Genomic DNA, 14,681 nt, shown 5'->3' with positions numbered 1-14,681 from the left:
TAAGGTGCTGTTCTAGAAACCAGGAGACTGTGAATCCTAATTCTATCTTGGGCATGAAAACCAGTTCAATAATTTTGGGCCAGTGACTTGTTCTCAAATCAATCCACCTCACAGGAATGTTATGGGGAAAATGGAGGAAGGATATTTATGTATGTTTACCATCTTGAGTTACTTATAAAAATCTAATAAATACATACATATATAAAATTGCATAATTTGCATCAGAAATCACCAGAGTTACATTCAGACTTTCTGGATAGAAGTCAGAAAGTGGACTTAAGTTAAGGCCTACTACAGGTAGTCCTTGACTTATGACCACAGTTGAATCCAAACTTTCCATTGCTAAGCAAGTCGGTTAAGTGAATTTTGCCCCATTTTATGACCTTTTTGCCACAATTGTTAATTGAATAACTGGAATTGCTAAGTTACTCACATAATTGTTAAGTGAATCTGGCTTCCTCATTTATTTTGTTTAACAGAAGGTCATAAAAGATTATCACATGAGCCCAGATAATGCATTGTAAAGCACAATCAGACTTACAAACCTCTAGTTATAGTAGCCTATCACATTAAAAAATATAGCCCTAATCATCCTGTAAAATCAGTTCCCTGATCTTGTCTACCTCATGGGGCTGACACCCATACATTAATCAGATACATTATCAAATATAAATTGGACAAGTTGATGTAATCAATCCAACGTTTTACTGAAATCAATGTGTTAAGCATCTAAGTTGCTATCTTCATCCCAAAAGTGAAGTAGCATATTTCTCAGTTGGAGCTTACTGAAATTTACAGGAATAGTACTGTAAACCATTCCTGCATGATTACTTCAAGAAACAATGGAGTTAATTATTTGGATAGCATGATTATTATTAATATTTTTTAAAAAAAGAATAAGAGCAAGCTGTAAAAAGTAGCCTAGTGATATTATATAAAGCAATCAATTAGTAAAAAGGATAAAGATATTTTGGCAAAGAATGAAATGCATTAACAAATAAAGGCTTATTCTGTAAATTTTTGTGAACTGGTTGTGTATTTCTTATTTGCCCACACTATAACTTTGCTTGTCATTCTTTAAACTGAGCCACTTCCTTTGTTGTATTTGGGAGCCTCAGTAGGGAGGTGCAGCAGATAAATGTACTTGAAGTTGGCTCTGATCATCCTTTCAGATCTTATCACAGTCATGCAAGCAGGAAATGGTAAGAGTGGCTTGCATCTAGAAATAATAGAACAAGATTCGCTCAGCTAGTACTACGGTATGATATATGTTGATTGTCTGTATGTTTGATCCATTATTACAGGTTAAAGGGGCAATAAAGCACATATTTATTAATATTGCTGCCTCTTTCTCGGCAGATACCTATGCATAAAACACACTGTATTATGACAATGTAGTGCAAAATGCAAGGGTCCATCATAAACAAAATTGAAGAAACTGATATCAATATCAGTTCAATTTTTCATATTTCTGCAAATTGATCGCTTTTATGCTTAAATGATCTTTCTTAAAACCAATTTTGGTAGAAATTCTATTTTTTCTTTTCGTAATATGGTCAGAGCTGCCTATATTCTAATTTTCAAACATCGCTATGGAAATTGCTGGACGCTATATTTACATGTATTTGAAGGTTCAGCATTACAGAGAGTCCTCGAATTACGACCACTATTGAGCCCCAAATTTCTGTTGTTAAGAGAACCATTTGTTAAGTGAGTTTTGCCTTTCTTGCCACATTTGTTAAATGGATCACTGCAGTCATTAAGTTAGTTACATGTTTGTTAGGTGAACCTGGCTTCTCCATTAACTTTGCTTGTCAGAAGGTCGCAAAAGATGATCACATAATCCCAGGACCGTCATAAATATCAGTCAGGTGCCAAGTGTCTGGATTTCAATCGTGTGACCATGGGGATGCTGCAATGGTCATAAGTATGAAAAACGGTCATGTCGCTTTTTTCAGTGTTGTTGTAACTTTGAACAGTCACTAAATGAACTGTTGTAAGTCAAAGACTACCTGTACTGCAGTGCAGTGTCCATGACAATTCCATGAACACGATTCACCATCATTCACCACTCTGATGGATGACAATTGGACATTGCGCATGGAAGGGAATAATATTAGGATAGTTGACAGAATGAATCTGTTTAGCCTTTACCTTGGTTTGGTCTGCAGCCAAGACACTGATTAGATTGGTGATATACTTTTCAGGGAATCTGGGAAAGTACTTTTAGTGTTACTACATTTAGCTTTTTTCTCTATGACTATTATACTATTGAATCTGCTGTTAATTACACTTAAGAATTTGCTACGTTAACTGATGGTGGTTACAACAAAGCCACCACTTCAGTGAATCCAGATGATTGGAATGTTTCTATGGCTGATACCATAAATCAGGAGTCCCCAACCCCTGCGCCAGGGCCCACTATCAAGCCTTGAGCCATTTGAAACTGGGCCTTGGAAGTGGCAGGGGAGCACCAGTGTGCATCCCCACTTACCTGAGCAGCAGGCAAGCTTATGCGCACAAGCTCCATTTGCACAAGCAACAGGTGCACATAAGAGGTGGTATTCAGCAGGTTCTGACCAGTTCTGGAGAACCGGTAGCAGAAATTTTGAGTAGTTCGGAATACCACCTCTGACTGGCTCAATCTATTCTCTGCCTCCCAAGTCCCAGCTGATCGGCTGTATCTTCTTTTGTTGCCCCGCACAGGAGAACGGAGTTGGAAAGCAGGTTAGTGGGGTGGGGAGGGAATGGGGATTTTACAGTATCTTTCCCCTGCCATGCCCACCAAGCCACGCCCACCAAGCCATGCCCACAGAACAGGTAGTGAAAAATGTTGAATCCCACAGCTGGCGCACATGTCCTCCATTCATGCAAATGGAGCTGCACACACGCACACTTGCCCACTGCTCACACAGAACCATCCCTCTCCCCCACTCCCGCTGGTCCACAAAGCCAGAGAGGTTGGGAACTCTTCCATAAATGGCAACATAATTGCCTTACAAGTTCAACCAAAGCTTCCTGAATAATCAATTAATAACCAAAGTTATCATTGAGAGAAATTATAAATAACATTATGTATCTTCTACTTGACTATAACAGGAGATATCATGGAAGCCATTGCAAAATTTGACTTTAATGCATCAGGAGAGAATGAGCTAAGTTTCCAGGCACAAGATGTTCTGAAGGTATGTATCAATCAACACTTCTTCAAAGACATTTCCAGAGCAGCACCTTTTTTATTCCCCAAATCTCAAAAGCAGTTTGAAACGACTAATTATCTTCACTGCCAGTGAACTCAGTGCTGAAACACTAACATTGTGCACTCCAGATGACTACTAAGATAGCACAAAGAGTGACATTCAGCTGTCCCTCACCTGTGTTAATAATTAAGTATTAATTGTCTGGTATTTTCCCCCAAACAGTGAGCACAGGCAACAAGGGAAGCTACAATTCCATTAAGTGAATATCCCTTGGCTACCTTTAAAAAAAAAATCAGCAACAATAACAGCTTGATGCTGAATTCTGTAGGGAAGAGGAAGAAGTTGGCTTGAAATGAAAAGTCAAGCAGCAGGTTTCTGCCAGCAGAGAAGCTGTATGCTCAAAATACTAAACAGCTTCAGCATTTCCAGTGGGAAAGGAGTTTCTGAATGCATTGCAAGCGAACCAGAAATAAATTGGCTCAGCCACCAAACAAAGATGGCCTAGGTTACATATATGCAAAACTGATTTTTGGAGCATTGCAAAGACTGCGCATGGAAGTGTTTCCTATGAAGAGATAATATAATTTGTACTGTTAATAATCAGTGACACAAGTCATAAACTAGAACTGATTCTAAAAACATTATTACTAGCCAAAAGATTGATGGATAAGTTTTCCAATAAACTTTTTCCTTCTTTAATACAAGTTTTTAGTTTGTCTTTCAAAGATGAGTTAAAGAATAAAATAACTGGGTTTAGCACAAGATATCACTCAATTGCGAATTTTGAAAGAAATGCAAAGCAATCTTTTATTTCCAGTGGGGAACATTGATACATGAAAAAGGAGGTTCCCTAAATATGAAATATTTTATAAGAATTCATAAGAAACTAGTATGTTCATAAATGTGAAACACCTTTTTTACACACAGTTTAGGGCAGGTTTTTTCACACTGGGTTCCACAAGAGGTTGATGGGGTTCTTTGAGACACTGAAGGCTAAAACCCAAACGTTTATTCACAGAAAATTTTCAGGAGTTTTGGTATTTTTTTTAAAAAAAACTAACATTGCCTGAAAAATATTAAATTTAAAAATGCTATTTTACAGAGCGCAGAATTGCTTTCAAAAGGCAAAATATAGATATTAACGAAGCAGGAAGGATGAGGCCTGCTGAAAGGAAGAAACCTATATCTCTACATGAACCTCTTCTCAAAAAGATATTATCTGAAGATTGTCCTCTTTACCTCAGAGGACTTATTTCTTTATTTCTCTGGAAATGTAATTCCAATTATACAGTAGTAGTCATGTGAGTTTTAGTATTGCTCAGATTTCACAGTTTGTCTACTGGAAGAAGAAAAATTGTAATCAATTAGGTGTAAATAAATTTTGAGATCAGCAACTTGTTGTGCAATTTTGTTGGGTTAACTGATTTTGAGGGATCTGACTTCAGATAAAATTATTAACATTTACAGAAATATTAATTTATGGTTGCAGAGATGAGTAGGAGTAGCATTATTTTCAGATTTCTGTGAAGTAGAAGTCATCATTATTTTGCAAACTTAATAGACTTCTCACATTTTACCTGTGTATGACACTTAAAATGTTATCTAATTAGGAAAGGAAACATTCAGTGACTGTTACTATAATTCAGCACGCAAGCAAATTGGCTTGCTTAAGCATATATGCTGTCAAAATCCATGAGTAATGAAACTGTGTGGACTCACCTCATGAATTTAGAGTTGTCCCTCATGCAATATAAACATTTATTCTCAATTACATATGAATGCATGTCATATGTAAGTTTTCATTTGCATTGTTCTATATACTTTTTCCTCTGTCCTCTACTTAAACTAGAGGATTATTGTTGTTGTTGTTGTTGTTGTTGTTGTTGTTGTTAACCTTCATTCAATTATTATTATCCAAATATTTGTTGATAACACACCTATTATTATTGGTGCTATCTTTCTTGTGTCACAGTTGTTCTATTTCTATTACCAGGTCTTTGTATTTTGTGATTTACTTCAGTTCTTTCTCAATTATTCTGCTGTCTCCGGGTACTGCCATGTCCACTATCCAGGCATTTTGTTTTTCTTATCAACAATTGTTAAGTCTGGGATGTTATGTGGCAAGTGTCTATTTGTTTGAATTCTAAAGTCCTAGAGTAATTTAGTTTTTTTTCATTTTCTATTACTTAGTTTATTTTTAGCCATCAGTTCTTGCTTATTGGCAAAGGGTATTTTTTGCAGATATTTCAATGTACCATTGTTGCTACTTTGTCATATTATTGCTTGTAGTCAGTCCGTGTGATCTTCTTGCAGCAGCTAAGCTTTATTATTATGATGATTCAATGCACAGTCAGCCAGGTGTTTAAAGTGGATTTGGTATTTCTAACCACCTATCAAATCCTTCCCAAGAACATGGAATAGACAGATGTTGTTGTTTTGTAATTTACTTACTTATTTTCTATGCCTCCTGAATTGATGCTGCCACCTATGCTATAAATTCATTACATTGGTTCATAAACATATTTTCAAAATCTCCTTTCACTGTTTTCTAAAATAATTTTAGCAATTCCACGGTCTCAATCCAGGCTACCATAATCTTCCCAAACTATTTTATTTATTTTTTACTTATAGTCCCCATTTCTAAACCACCCACACTGCCATTTGGTTTTCTTGTTTCTTTTTATTTTTGATTATGAAAGGGTTATTTCTGCACACAAGGCAAGGAAGAATTATAAGTTATATTAATTAAAGGTTGCAAGATTTATGGGCTGAATTCACTTCTATCTATTATTTGCAGCCATTTACAGAGATAAGCTCTTAAGGGGTAGCAGAATCATTTCATTGATCCACCATCTCTCTCTAAGACAGAACAGCTTTAAGAGGAGCAAAGCCACTGTTATGTTGGACACCTGTCATGAGCACATTGAAGGAAAAGAGACACTTTGGCAACTCAAAGTAGCAACTATACCTAACGGTCCTTCCTCCTCCTGAAGGCATGATGGCTCAGTGGTTAAAGACATTCAGTGTTAAAGATCCTAAGCTTGTTTGAGACCCAAACATAGTACAATGGGGTGGGCTCCTGATACTTATCCCAACTCCTGCCCACATAGCAGTTCAAAAGCATGCAAATGTGAGTAGATAAATAGGTACCACTTCAGTGGGAAGATAATATAAGAGTTCCTTGCTCCTCATTGTATAGTCATGCTGGTCACATGACCATGGAAATGTCTTCGGACAATGCTGGCTCCCTAAGAAATGGAGCACCATGCCCTAGAATTAGAAAACTTATCTTTACTTTTACCTTCCTCCTTCTATTTTTCTTCACAACAACAACCCCGCAAGGTGGGTTAGGCTGAGAAGAGAATGACTGGCTTCTAGCCTGATACCTTAATCACTAGACCAAAGTAGCTCTCAAATAAATTTTATATGATAAGACTTATTCTTTATAAAGTAATTAATCAAAGCACCAAAGTAGGGGAAGAAATGCAAACCCTCAATTTTTGTTGTTGTTGTGCTTATATAGTTGTTTAGGTCCACCCTTTTTTTTTCCTTTGACTTTTTGAAGTGCTGAAGCACACTCTGGAACTAAAATTCTGGGTAATCAGGTTTTTTTTTTTCTTAAAGGAAAGTGTTTGCATGTAGGTTTTCTTCCTATACATGTCCATGCCTAATAAATGAAAGTCAGAAGCTATCAGTTTCTCTTAACAGTTGGTTTGGCACACCTGCTATGCTTGTTCATTTCTACTGAGGTAAGAGAACAGGGTTATTTTCAAGAAAAAAAAAGCTGCAGTTTGTTTCAGATCTCTGGAGGAAAACTGGTAAGAGTTGATAGCAGGAAGCATCGTAAAGGATTTAGAGAGGCATAAAATCTTCAAAATGTAGGCTAGCAGAAAGCACACATATACCTTCAAGTAATTAGTTTTCCTTTTGATTTACAGATCTTAAGCTCTCAGGAAAATTGGTACAGAGCTGAGTTGAAGAATAATGAGGGATATGTCCCAAAGAATTATGTTGATTTTCAGGTTCCTGGGTAACTATTCAATTTCTACATTTATGTCCATCTTTTATAATATTGACTTCTATGTACTCATTTAAGAAATCATTTAATGAATCGGTAAAAAAAAAGAAAGTGGCAAATTTCTGGGGGGAAATTCTTTTTCCATTTTTAGCTATTTTCCCTTTCCTGTTCAGTCCAGAAATATTCAGAACTCTGAATATTTTTTCTAGTGACTTTTCAGCAACTTTCACACACATACAGAAACATACATCTACACAAATATTCAGAAAGCTGGAAGAGAATATTACCCTGCCATACCAAATTACACAATCCTATTTACCAAAGTAAGTCCAAAAATATAAACTGTTCCAAGCAGATATTTCAATATCCACTTGGAATATTTTAAGGGTAGCCAAAAAAAAGTTGCACATATAACATATAAAACTCAGAAATCCTTCTAAAATACTTATAATTTCTGAATTAATTCCTGATTCATTCTAAATAGCTGTAGCATTTGTAAGTTTATACATAGCAAAAAATTAAAGCAGGTGGATGAATTTCAATAGAACATTAATCAACATGGGAAACTAAAAGGAGAAATTTTGAGACATGTAAACTCTGATAAAAAGGAAGTGGGTAATCTGTTGCAAGAAATTACAGCAAAAATGACTATATAAAAAAGTGCACTTCACTTTTTATATGGAACTGACATTTGAATTTGTCAGGAGTAATATAAATTGAATAATATAAAAATAGATTAATTGAGAAGTATGTGTGGAAAAACAAAAATAATGCATGGATATCAAATGAATGTGTACACAAAAGTCAGTGCCCAGTAGAAAAGAAGTATGGGTTTTGTTTTTTTGGTTTTTTTAAAGTTTTATTGGATTTTTATTTTTAAATATACATTTCATGAACAGTGTGGCAGCTGGGTATAATACATGGCCTCTGGGTATAATTCATTTTGAAACAAGTAGCAATAATAATATTAATACTGTTTGTTACATTAATCAAATTTATGTAATCCTAGTATTAATATACATGTTTGTTTTAAAATAGTCATTCAATATTTCAATGTTCCATTTTAATGCCAATGATATTATTTAAGCATACATCTTTCAGCCTCTAAACTTTTCATCTAGTTATTGCTTATATTCTATTATATAAAAATTATATATACCAGTGATGGCTAACCTTTTCGTCGTCTCGTACCGAAAGTGCGCACGCGGACATGCGCACATGTGCCTGCACCCATAATCCAATGTGCATGCAACCCCCCGCCCCCTGCACATGCATGTGAGACCCCCCGTGCCCCGCTCCTGTGCACACATCTCCTACATGACCATCTCCCCTTGTGTATGCGCAAGGGGAGATATCCAACAATTAGCTGGCTGGTGGGTAGTGCACGTGTATGCGCAGTGGATGAGTTCTGGGTGACGGCTTGCGTGATGGCAGAAATGGCTCTGCGTGCCACTTCCAGCACGCGTGCTATAGGTTTCACCATCGTGGATATATACTAATATTCCCCCTGTTTCTTACTAGCTTCTAGTCAGGCCATCATTACTAATTCTTTTGTTAATATACATGTTCATATTAAGACATAGTCCTTCATTATTTGGTGTTTCAATGTTTCAATACACCATTCTATTACCAATCATCATATTATCAATCATCATACATAATAAAACCATCTTTCAACCTCCAATCTTTCCATCTAACTATTGCTTTATATAAAAGTGTATATTCTTATTTCTACCTCTTTTCTAGTTTTTAATCAGGCCATCGTTATATTAGAAAAAAATAAAAAAAATTCCTTTCTATCCATCATCTCTTGTTCATGCTTCAATTCTTATTTGTGTTTTAGCTCTCTTAGCTCTTTGTCTCTATCAACATCTGCGTCTTCCCCATTCAGTCTGAATATTTCTCCCATCTCTATCCTCCTAAGCTGCTAGGTCTCCAGAGTGTTCACCCAAGCCCCTATCTCCCTTTCAAAAGTATCTTCCAGCTTATCCGATCCATTTTTAAAGCTCTTAAAATACTTTTCCCTTGGTTTATTTCATCAGTCATTATTGTCTTTATCATCTTCTCCTTCTCATCTCCTTGCTTTATTTGCTGATTTTTCAGTTCTATCTTTTCCTCCATTCTTTCTGCTGTCTCCTCTTTCCTGGACTTTTTGATCTTCATTCATTATCAATTGTAGGGTATTTTCTATTTTCCCATGTATGCCTTGCACTAGGTTCTTCATCTCTCTGTGATTCTTCGTATTTCTAATGCTTTGAAACATCAATGCCGTTTCTTTTGAAATCTCACTCATTTCCCTCTGATGGAGCATCTTGTCTTATTTTGTAAGTCCCGCTCTTACTCAATAGTCCAAAAACAATATATTCAAGTCCAATGTTGTTCCTCGGAAAGTTCAATAATCATAGTTCTTTACATCTCAGGATTATTAATCTGTTCCATTTAAGTAGTCCAGGCAGCTTTCCATAAATCAAAAGTCACTTTACTTTACTTAAAGGTCTTCCTTATTCTCACAATAGAGTCCAGTAATCTTAAAGTAGATATAGAACAGTGAGTATCACCACAGTCTTCCAGATGAATGTTGTTTATTTCTCTTATCAGAAATTTTCTAGGCTTATAGAGATACGGTATACTTTCCATTCATCAGTAGACGGCATCCTCAGCTTAGGTTTCAGCATTGATTCAAGTCTAACAAATTTATTAATCCAAATTTAATTCAATTTATGGGAGCAAAATCACCTATTCAAGTAGATAGTTCTAGCATTTTATAATGCCTTTCCAAAACAATGCCTACCCAGTTAAAAGTCCAATTTTCTATGTTTTAAAAGGTCTTTAGCTTTTCTCCCCTTAGTTCCTTTCTTTCGGGTCTAGGATTTTTCTCTCTATGGTTGTTCGCCGCTTTAACAAATAGTTCTAAGAGTCTCTTTTCCTGGATTTTCTTCTTCTTTTCCTTTTAAAGTTAGGGTTTAAATTAAAAAAAGGAATCTTCTCACCCAGCTCCAGTCACTGTTCATCTACACCACTCCTGCACATTTCTTTGTTGCCTTGGCTGTCCCAGCTTCATGGCAGGCATAGTGGCTGCCTCTTCTCCTTTTCATGGATGAGAGGGGAGAAGCCCTGGGTCAAGCAGGAGAGTTACCCCTCTTTACTTCACTACCCCTACAGGGTGGCTTTAGCTTCTTTCAGAGTCCTCCAACAGGGAAAACTTGGCACAGGAGCGCAGAGACCTGCTCCTCACGTCCAATCTCACTATGACGTCATCCGGAAGTCCCAAAAATAAGTATGCTGAAGTGGCTTCATCACAGAGAAAATGAATAAGGATTAAATAGCAAGACAAATACTTTATATGGAAAACCTAAATGAATTAAGAGGAAAGGAAAGGGAAGTTTGAAAAAATTAAGTTGATCAGTTTTTCCTGTTAGAAGTGCCTGTCTTTTAGTTTATCACATTAGGATGATTTAGGCTTATCAATATGAGCCTTGTCAACTGTTATTATTTATTTATTCTTTGAATATAGAACAATGTTTCTTCTAATAACCTAATATATATTCAGAGGGATGGGTATGGCACATTTTCTTTTTTGCATTCTAAATGGCAGAAGCACTTTCACTTTTGACAGGAGCTTCCATTATTTTGTGCTGGATTGGTAGAAACAAATTAGAAAGGAATGATGATGATGATGATGATGATGATCAGGGGTGATGGAGATGATGATGATGTTTCAGAATGAATTTTGAGGCATTTCTTAGTGTTGTATACTTCTAAAATCTGGCTAACTCTCGAGTTGATTTTCTATTATAGTTACTTATGATGTGTTGCTTTTGACAGCTGGTTCCAAGAGAGAGTGTCCCGCCACACAGCTGAGACGATGCTGAGGGATAAAGGAGTTGGTGCTTTCATAGTCCGAGCTAGTCAGAACTCTCCAGGAGATTTCTCTATCTCTGTCAGGTAAGTTTCCTCCTCTCTTTCCCCCATATGGGAAAGATGGACAGTGGGAAGCAGACGGCTTTATTTGATAGATATCTTAAAACAAGTTTGTTTTCCATGTGTGCAACAGCCATTTGTTAATGTCAAGGTGTGCTCAGTATCAACATGATAGCCTCTGGATGACCTACAACGGTTGTTTTTTTCAATCTAGCTTTTAAAATATATTAATATTCCAATTTGGAAAAGGCTGTTTCCAAAACCTAGTAATAAAATCCAATACTTTTTAATTGAGAAGTAACTATTTAGAATTATGCATTACTTATTGAGAAGTAAATCACTCAATGGAGTTTCCCTTAAATAAAGACATATAGGATTTTACCAAAAATACCAAAAGCAGATACAAAACAGTCCTAAATCAGAAAAACAGTTCAAAACAAACGGGTAGAAGCTGTTACAAATATTTTAAAAATAAATATTTCCATGAATTTACCTGCATTAATCTATTGCAGACAATGTAACATAGAATTCTATTCAATTTGTTATATTAAAAAATATATTGTGATTTAACTTTTATTCCTTTATTGCATGAAACATCCTGTATTGGCAGATACATATTCTCTAATTTGCCAGAGGCAGAATGGAATTTTTAGGTGGAGATTAAACACAGACTGAGAAAATTAATATTACATTGTGTGTAAAATAATCTACAAGAACCACTTTGGTGTAGTAATTAAGGCATCAGACTAGAAACTGGGAGACTCTGAATTCTAGTTCTACCTTAGGCATGAAACCATTTTCTCCAAGAGAATATGGGAGACAGTGGGAAACCACTTCTGATAAACTTTGCCAGGAAAACTGTAAGAACTAGGCCAGGTAATCTCCAGGAATCAAAAACTGACTTGAAGGCACAAACACAGCAGTAATAATAATAATTCTCTGTGACCATTCACAAAGCATGAGTAATTGTATCACAAACATCCTAGGTTTGTACCTATAGGGGAATAAAAAGCTATTACCTAGACTTACACTTTTGAAAATGCCAGAAAGTGGTTTTTCACTAAGTCAAAATGGCTGAATAATGAATTTATCAATTAATTTATCAGAATTAATGTTATTAATTCAGATTTATACATGATCACAGTGCTTACTTCTGGGGCTATCACATCAGGACTACAAAAATCCAAAGAACCACCAGATGACTGTGAAAAGGTCTTTGTTTCCATTTAATGAGCATCCAAATTTTTGCAGTCCAAATATATTAGCCTTATTATTTCAGATAGATGTTGTTAGTTGCAAAGTCGTGTCTGACCCATCGTGACCCCATGGACAACATTCCTCCAGGCCTTCCTGTCCTCTACCATCCCCTGGAGTCCATTTAAGCTCACGGCGACTGCTTCAGTGACTCCATCCAGCCACCTCATTCTCTGCCGCCCCCTTCTTCTTTTGCCCTCAACCATTCACAGCATTAGGCTCTTCTGCATTGAGTCTTTCCTTCTCATTAGGTGGCCAAAGTATTTGATTCAGATAGATAGAGCCTGATAAAACAGATTTCCCCCTGTCTTTGGGAAACCAATGGGGTGAAAGTTACCTATACCTATTTCAGATTTGAACAGCTGAAGGGCCCAACAAGGAAAATTTGAAAGCAAATACTGCCCAATAATTCCATATTTAAGTAGGTGCTTGACTGAATTATGATTATGGATGGTTAGGAGCTGTGAAATATCCCACCTTTATTATTTTTACAAATATCTCAAGGTGGGAAACATATTCAACACATCTACCTCCTATTTTCTCCACAACATGAGTTGGGCTGAGAGAGAGTGTGACAGGCTCAAAGTCACCCAGCTGGCTTTCATGGCTGAGGCAGGTCTTAAACTCACTGTCTCCCACTTTCTGGCCTGGTGCCTTAACCACTAGACTGGCTGGCGCTCCGCTATGTTATGCAAGTGTCAATCAAAAAATGCATAAAGGAACAACAAAAAGGAAGAAACTATCATCATGGGTTCATAAACATATGAGATGGAATTTCCTGGATTTCAGGAATAACATTTTTTCATGAACTAAGTTTTAAAGTCTTTCAAATGTTCCCAAACACGATCAATAATACTATGAAGCAATTCTTTTTCCTTTCATAAAGGGCTTTTCTTGTATAAAGATAAAATACACAGAAACAAGGGCATGCTTCCAAGTGTAAAAAGATTATGTGCATTCTACAATGTAATTTATTTCTACTTAATATGATGTTTGAACCTACCCATTCAACCTTAGACCTGTATGAAGTTCAAGCTACTATAACTTTTTAAAATCATAGTTAAAAAAACAAAAGCCTCTTAGCATTATTACAAAGTCAAATAATGTAATTAAATACTTATGTGGAAGCAGAGGGTTACTGTAACCCAGCTGCAAAAATCAAGTTTACCACAAAATGGCAACAGAGAAATTATCATTTTTTTCAGAATCTAATTCTTTTCTGCCATCTAGTGGACATCTAGATTTCTGTTGTCCAAATCTTACCCAAATAATTTGCTATAGATTTGTACAAGATTTAATTAAGAAAATGGAATGAATGATCAAATTATATATTCACTGCAGTTATTTTAGGCAACATTTTTGGAAGTGATTTATCATGGCTGCTTCCTAGGGCTGAGAGTGTGACCTGAGGCCACTCAGCTGCCTTTGTACCTAAGGCACAGTCAAATTCAGATCGCCCCAGTCCTAGTGCAGACTCTTACTACAGCAAAATGAGGAATGATGATGGAAGGGACCTGGAAGATGGGAATCTGATTTGATCAGATGGAACAGATGAATATGGGAAGATGTAGTGCAACAGATAACAGTCCACAGCCATTTAGAGACGTAAAGATGATAACTGCTGAATCATGCTTAGAAGCCGACCAGCAACCAGTGCAGCTCTTAAAATACTGGGATTACCCAACTACTTTGGGATATACCCATTACTGCCAAGACAGTTACATTTTGTACTAACTGTAGCTTATGAAGGCTTTTCAGAGGCAGCCCTATGTAAAGATCATTACAGTATCAGAAGTGGGAAGGTACTAAGACATGAGTAAGAACCTAAATACTGGCCACAATTAAAATAGCTGTTCAAAAGTTGTGTTAGCCACAACTGCTACCTGCTCATCAAACAGGACCTATAAATCCAGGAGAACATCTGAACTGTCAGTCTGAGGGAGATGGGTGATTAAGAAGTATGAAATATAAATAAATAAAAATCACCTGAGTGGGGAACACAACTTCATTCAAAGTCAAAAAATAGTATTTCCTTGGAATTGTTAGGTCTATAAATCCAAAGTTACTCCTTCTTGGAAGGATTCAGTCAAAATCTGTTCCACTCTATCCAAACCATGAGAGCAATTCAATGCACCTGGCATGTGGGCAAGATGTATAGCTGGGTATCGTCACTCTGATATCAGACCTCATGCTAATAGCAATAGCACTTAGACTTACATACCGCTTCACAGTGCTTTACAGCCCTCTCTAGGTGGCTTAATCTGGGTCCTCATTTTACCCATCTCGGA

At 36.4% G+C, this 14,681-nt stretch overlaps 1 protein-coding gene across 4 annotated transcripts in view; it reads left to right on the top strand.

The window, feature by feature from the left end:
- The window catches only part of GRAP2 (GRB2 related adaptor protein 2), a 68,135-nt gene that overhangs the window by 36,057 nt on the left and 17,397 nt on the right, over positions 1-14,681 (top strand). For 2 of the 4 annotated variants that reach the window (XM_026694846.2, XM_087968293.1), the window contains exons 2-4: positions 3,100-3,185; positions 7,139-7,230; positions 11,044-11,163. In XM_026694846.2, coding sequence (XP_026550631.1) covers positions 3,108-3,185; positions 7,139-7,230; positions 11,044-11,163 — 290 coding nt within the window. In that variant the 5' untranslated portion in view covers positions 3,100-3,107. Of the gene's footprint in view, positions 1-1,145; positions 1,260-3,099; positions 3,186-7,138; positions 7,231-11,043; positions 11,164-14,681 lie in introns of those variants that run through there. The other 2 variants (XM_026694842.2, XM_026694845.2) reach the window with 2 other exon arrangements.

Source organism: Notechis scutatus, chromosome 6 (assembly GCF_049901735.1).
Source record: "Notechis scutatus isolate UNSWTSFEM ecotype Mainland chromosome 6, rNotScu1.2, whole genome shotgun sequence".
Lineage (NCBI taxonomy): Eukaryota > Metazoa > Chordata > Lepidosauria > Squamata > Elapidae > Notechis > Notechis scutatus.
Note: the sequence above shows the minus strand (reverse complement) of the source record. Positions and strands in the feature narration are given on the sequence as shown.